At 35.0% G+C, this 7,226-nt stretch overlaps 1 protein-coding gene across 1 annotated transcript in view; it reads right to left on the bottom strand.

Moving 5' to 3' along the window:
• The window catches only part of LOC144971891 (uncharacterized), a 10,050-nt gene extending 4,630 nt beyond the window's left edge, over positions 1–5,420 (bottom strand). Inside the window, exons 1-5 of the mRNA XM_078912964.1 lie at positions 4,878–5,420; positions 4,379–4,465; positions 3,160–3,221; positions 2,127–2,343; positions 121–227 (exon numbers count right to left, since the gene is read on the bottom strand). Coding sequence (XP_078769090.1) covers positions 121–227; positions 2,127–2,343; positions 3,160–3,221; positions 4,379–4,465; positions 4,878–4,941 — 537 coding nt within the window. The 5' untranslated portion in view covers positions 4,942–5,420. The remainder of the gene's footprint in view (positions 1–120; positions 228–2,126; positions 2,344–3,159; positions 3,222–4,378; positions 4,466–4,877) is intronic.
• Between the last annotated feature and the right edge of the window lie 1,806 nt (positions 5,421–7,226).

Raw genomic sequence — 7,226 nt, 5'->3', positions numbered from 1 at the left:
ACACACTAACAATTTAAAGTGCCCTTGTGCCCCTTTTCACGCATAACATTGAATTGTTCTTTTTTAATAAAAAAAAAGCCCTTTTTCTTGGATTTCCATTGTTCTATCCCTTTCCTTTACAGGCTGTTTCATGGCCTCGTAACTTCGTCCATTTTTGTGTTTCCCACGCCTTGGAGTTTTTGTTGAACTGTCCCAGTATGGACGGGTCTCCTTGGTTTTGTATTTCTCTGGAAAAAAAAAGAAGAAAATAAAGCACATCATGCTATGAACTATGAAAATAAATCAATAGACAGATCGTATGCACATCAGCTACATGACAGCGATAGAGAGGAATAGCATTCCAAATATTTAAGGCCTGGACAAGTAACTGTCATAATTCCTTCTTGTTATATACTTTTCTACCATCTATTCCTTTGGAAGAGGTATGTTAGATTTGTGGAGACCTCTGCCACATAACAAATCCAGTGAAAAGACGCCATATTTTTGTTTTGAAATAGAAATAAATAGATCAATCCACTCACTTCACTGGGTTCAGGGTTCCCTCTTCATTATAATCAAAAATGAACATAAATCGGAATAGTAACACATTGAAGTCTCATCTGAATACATAGATTGTCCTTTGTTGTTTCAGCGAAAAATCAGACAGAATGTCAAAAGAATTTTAGGTTTTTCCCCAACCACCCCTTGGAGGGATCAGTATCAGCGGAATGGTAAGCGTCATGTTTTTTACGTTGAGCAACAAAATTTACTCCAAATGCTTCACTCGACCCAGGCGGAAAAGCAATCAAGAATAGACCCAAGTCCTATCCAAAGACTAACATTTCATTTAAGTTTATTGTAGGCCCTTGGCCAATCGACAAAATTCAATTCACATAAATTATTTACAACAATCAGAAATTAATTATATCAATAATAGTAATAGAATGCAATGAAGGCAATATCATAATAATAATAATAATAATAATAATAATAATAATAATAATAATAATAATAATAATAATAATAACAGTAGCGGCAATAAGTAACAATTAATATAGTAACAAAAGTAATAATAGACTATAGTTCATAGTCATAACAATGACTTTCTTTGTCATTGAGGGAGTGAGAAAAACATCACCGGCTGGCAGAACAAACAGCCGACATCAATCAAACGTCCTCCAGAGCGGTTGAGCATCGGCTTCATTAATTCCTTAAAGACTTCCCCCCAACTGCCTGAACGATGCTGATGCCCAGACAACTTAATCCTGATTTATATTTTGTGGGAATGAAATATGACATGTATATGCCGGAAATATTTCAATAACAAACACACTGTTCAGATAGAAAATATTTGAGTCTTGCCTTTGTTAATTGACACAGGTAAGTTAGGAAAATAAATGCTAGTAAAAACGATCAGCAAGTTCGTGAACACTGCTTCTCAACTCGAACATATGTTTTCATCAAATCTACACACATCATGTTGTGAGCTGAATTTTAATGATCTCAGTTGTCATTGAAAGGACACCCAAGAATTTTAGAATAAAGAAAAATATTGAACCTGGAAGTCAAAAGGGTTTGTAGCACAGCAGACATTATCAAAGTATAATTTTAGTACCGACAAATTAAAAAGAAAATGTGCTTTTCTTTAAATGCTCCCAATCATCATATACTGTTTAGGTTGCAAGATTAATAAAAATGTTATCTACTCTGATTCTCGTTAAGTTTCCAGCTGGTCTGTGAAAAAAAGCCTTAAGCATCATAGAAATACAAAGAAACAGTTTTAATATATAGATGGGTTGTAACAAAAAAAAACATTTTAACACTTACAATACAAGCAATTTAAGTCTATTACAGACAAAAAAACCCCCAATAAAATAAACATGAACATTTTTATGGCTGGTTTCACTGATATCACTCACACATTGGGGTTTCAGATTCTAAGATGTCCACCCTATCAAATTTGGATTTGTGCTTGTTATGTAAATGGTAGCGTATTTTGCGACGCAGCACTGCCAAAACAGAAAAAAATGCAATAACACAAATGCAGCACCATGGAGGGGGTGGAAGTTTTTCTTTTAAAAGGAATGGGTAAATTAAAATTGATCCCACAAATATCAAAGGAGAAGAATGACAAAAAAATGACTCACCATTGCACGTAACACGTTGGTTTGCAAGTGTATAGCATTCGGGTTGAACCTGGGTCCCAGACTGGCAACGAGGTTCAGTCTGTGATAGTTGTGGATGAGGCTCTGACTGAGTTGGGGAATGAGCACTAGGTTCCAGAGACAATGATGTACTCAGCATTGGGTACCTCACAGAGTACGTAGAGGAATCAGACTCGGAGTCAGCAACAAAATCGGGACCCTGTATATTTTGTGGAAAAGATGACAGATCAATCAATTTATTCATGTTGACAATAAACATGAAGAGCCATTGTTTAATAATCCAACTAAACAATTAGCTGGTTAATAATGCAAGTATAATAAAAAAGAGTTGAGAAAGGCAGACATATTGTCTAAGTATTTAATATGTTCAACTGTGCTTGGATAAATATAGATACACCAACCAGGGTTTCAGTAAACCGTTTTTAACCAACTCTTTAAATCCTACACCAGGACCAACAACTACAAAACAATTTTTTATATCACTACGATTCTGGACATATAAACGGTTGTCATTGCAACAATATGAACTTCCTAACCTTGCAACTGCAATATAGTTAACAAAAAAAGTTGATAAACATTACGATGCAAGAGAATTTGGACAAAATGCGAGATCAAAAGTATAATCCCAACAGAAGCTATTTTAATTTTTCCTGGAAACGCATCATTTTCACATTTTGTCAAATAAAAAACAAACGACTTCAAATGTGAATGGCTCATCAATGAATATCACTTCAAAATATAACGAGGAAGGTTTAAAATAGTGTTATTGTTGGCGAAGTCCACTGCAAAGAAAAATTTTTAACAACAAAAAACTAGGAGATCTCACTGGTGTAAAACAGTGTTGTCCTTGTCCTGAAATATTGTATTGCGCCTAACAGACTGCAGGTCTCATCTTTTGTGGCAAATGTGTTTTGTCCACCACAAAATATGGTGATGTGAAGCATTTTGAGCATGGTGCCAACTGTGGATAAACGCTATACAAATGTTATGATTTTATTTTAATGTACATACTTACCACAAATGAATCATGTGATATGGAACTTTGTTCTGCATCACTTTCAGGCTCTGAGTTGGAGTCTATATAGAAAATAAAAACAACAAAAAAAAGCTGAAGACTATCATGTGCAAGTTTTTCTCTAAACTCTTAAACAAAAAATCATGCCATCTTATGCTGTAAAAGGATTTTTTTAAAATTATTTACCTTATGACTATTGTCCTTTGGAAAAAAAAGAAAATTAAGTCCGAAACCTTCTGGCTATTTTCTTTTAAATTTCAAGAACGTCAGAGTTGGCAAGGGAGGACGGAAATATAATTCCAGAAACCAATCTGTCTATAATCATATCCATATGATAGTTTTTCGTTCAAGATTCAGGTACAGTCCACTTAGGATAATCGCAATACCTTGGGATCATCGAAAATGTTGGGATTAACCGAAATTCAGTTTCCTGTCCACTATTTCAACATTTTACACATTTATTGTCAACTCAAACCAGTAAATAATATTCTTAGTCAACCACATATAGAGCAATTTGATTGAAACAAAAACCATATGGCAGCCCCGTGTAGATTTGTCAACCAAAAGCAGCTATGAAGCAAGCCGATATCTTATTCAGATTGGAAGAAGTTTCAATCTTTTTTCTCAACAATTCAACATTTGTCAGAGTTAAAGAGATTAGCCTTAATGAGAGACAATAAGCTCTCACCAAACTCATTGGTCACAATGCACAGTTGTTAATCCTAAAACAAAGGATATCGCTCAGTCTCTCTTTATAACTGTCATTTATAACCTGTTGTCAAGATTATGACCAGCCCCACCCCTCTTCTATTTAATGGCCACCGATGACGTCACAAACCCATACTGCAGAGCCCCGCCCTCTTTCGACTCTAACAGAGTGGTGACACACTACTGTAGCATTAAATCCTGCTCACTCTCGATTCTTCAACCTGTCACGATTTCATCCATGATGAAATTTAATCATGATATACTGTTTGATTTCTTGAATTTACCACTTTTTAAAAAACCGAAGTTTGTTGCAATTAACCAGTGACTTTTATATAGAATTATTTCCATTGCTTAGGAAATATTGTGATTAACCGAAAGTTGCGATTAAATGAGTTGCAATTATCCGGAGTGGACTGTAATAGTATTACACATCATGACTCAAAAAATAAAAAAAAAAGCAAACTATGTGTACCTAAATGTTATTCATTTCCTCATCAAATTACATTCTTACCATTAACATCATAGATCACATCAAAAGGGTTGTCTGGATTGACAGCAAGACATTTTTCAGGATTTTTAAAGCTCAAATCTCTCTGATCTGAAGTTACAAAAGAAATAGCATATTCTCAACATTAAACTATGATTTTGTGATGGCTGTGATATGGCATACTGTATGCATAAAGCAAGATGCAAAGACAGGTTTAAGTTTAAATTATTTTATATTCTTTTCAAAAATCCATTCTAGTTTTGCCAAAATAAAATAAACACGAGAAGTGTTGAGTTGGATAGCGCTAAAACTAAAAGTAGTAGTGGTAGTAGTAGTAGTATTAGTAGTAAACGACAGATCTTACTCACTAGTGTGAATCTACAGTCTACAGAAGTTCCCGAATTATCTGACTCCACTTCCAAATGACTGACTGACAAGTGACAATCATCAATCGGTGTGTGATGTCTACCCTATTGAAAATCTTAAATCAACTGTGATGTAATAAGAATGGCCAATAACTTACCATTATAATTATCTCGGTGTCTCTTCAATGATGCCTCCAGCATCAATTTACCCCACGATGCCATAGACGTCTAGTTTGGAACTCAGCAAGTGACGAAAAAATACTTGCGGCTATAGAGAGGACGTCCGTCGGCCACTCTCTTTGTAAGTCAGTAGTCAGTGGTTATCAGATATCCTTGGTTCTTGAAAAATATAGAAACACAGCGGTTCATTTAAAAAGACTCTTTTGTAGATCAAGTTATAATGTTAGGTATTGCACTTTAAAATCTCTTCAGACATAGAACGGGTCAACTTGACGTCTAGACCAAATCATTTAGAAGATCGATATGGCAACAGCAACGCCTGGAATGGAGGATTTAAATGCGGCATCTGACGATTCTACTGCTATGACAGAAGATGCTCCATTTCACGACGTCGAGATGGCTTCAACTGGCATCAGGCATCAACATGCTACTCAATAATGGGTTTGATGAAGCGTTTGACTAAGAACTAAAGGCCGAGCTGATAACTGATAACCACCTACTACCGACTTGCAGAGTGAGTGAGTGCCGAGTGCCTCTTTATGCGCGAAATTGACTAAACATACGTTTCACGAAAAAAAGAGTTACTATGTTTGCTTGTCTCTTGTCACCAAGATAAGAATCCGGACCAAGATTCGATAAATCTGTTTCTAAAAATAGATTATAATTCGTATATCTTGTTCATTCCTCAGTTCATCAACTTTCACACAATTTTATATTAGGTTTTCATTACTATAAAAATCCATATAATGCTCTAGAATTTTAGAGAAAATTTCGGAAAGATATATTGCCTCACTATTGAAATATATCGATGAAAACACTGGTACCCCTATTGTACTTTTTTCAGGCGGTCACCTTATTGACCAACGTGAAAATTTAGGCATAACTCTTCTTACTGTGGTGTTTAACAAATAACTTCAATACTATGATTTACAATTATATATCCTTGACGGTTGGGTTGACAACCTTAAACTAAAAATAGAAAAGTGAATGTGCTAGAGGTCAAATCAATAGGGGGACCGGATTTTGGTCTCCCTATTGGTAAAGTACTGTAAAATGAACTAATAGGGGTACCAAAAGTCTCCCTATCCGGTATTAATACATATATATATATATATATATATATATATATAAATATATATATATAAAACCATGTTTTAACAACTAAATTCACAAATCTGAACTTCTGAACCATCGGAAACGTTAAAAATGTGGTAAATATTGTCGTTAAAGAGTGTGGGCTTTAAAAGTTTCAATATATTTAACTTTTCTAATTCTGTGCATTTTGACTTTTTAAAAAAATCCTCAATTTTCTTTTTGTTTTTCATTCCGACATAGATACTATCGTTTTGAGACGATGGATTATAAATAGAGATTATGCTGTGCGCTTGGCTAAGACACTCGCAACATTGCCATCCGTAAATAAAATGGACCAATACACAAAACTATGAAAGGTTCAATCGGTTCAAACACCTTTCCAAAGCCAAGTCACTCTATTTTCAATTTACTACAAACCAAATGACTCTACTTGCTTTATTAATGGCTAATAAGTTTATAGAAAATAAAATGATATCAATAACAATGAGTGCCCCTGGGCGTTGGTCTGGCTTCTCGTGAAGAAGACTCAGCAAATATGTGACCCCTCGTCTCAAAACGGTATTAAGTCGGGATGATTAAGGTGCTGAAAATGGAATTTGTAGCCAGAAATATCATGTTTAAGTTGAGTTTATGTTCTTTATAGAGAAGAAGGAATATCATATTTTACTGTGCTTAATACCAACGTTTCTTATTTTTGACCATTGTAACTATAATTTGACTTTTTAGAATCTGGTCCATCCTAACATAATACCGTTTTGAGACGAGGGGTCACATATGGAGAACGGCCGTGCTTCTCAAACGTAGATACGTCACTCACACACAACAAGACTTCACACACTATCCTTTTGTGTCTGGATAGAGATTTGACCTAACAAGTTACAAGGCACCAATGATTATCACACTCCATGTGATATTACAACTAACAAACGTCTCTTTTAATTTTCACCGAACAGGGCAATACAACTGGCCAGCCTTGAGTATTTGATAACACAGTTTTGGGTGTGTTATACTTTATTGGGACTCATACACATAGAAACAGATCGATCTTCTCTGGTCTATGATTATAATAGTCACTCTTTGATCAGACTGACATTTCTTCGATGGATATTTTCTATGCTATGACTTTTTTGGGTCACCCGTTTGCGGACATACACAGTGTAGATCGGCCTATTCTATACTGTGATTTGATGGTCACTCGTTCGAAAGTCCCATTCACATAATACAGTAACCTG

The sequence above is a fragment of the Berghia stephanieae genome, chromosome 4 (assembly GCF_034508935.2).
Source record: "Berghia stephanieae isolate SIO BIC M18660-M18661 chromosome 4, UCSD_Bste_1.3, whole genome shotgun sequence".
Taxonomy (NCBI): Eukaryota; Metazoa; Mollusca; class Gastropoda; order Nudibranchia; family Aeolidiidae; genus Berghia; species Berghia stephanieae.
The sequence above is the reverse complement of the archived record's forward strand: the minus strand, read 5'-3'. Positions and strand labels throughout refer to the sequence as shown.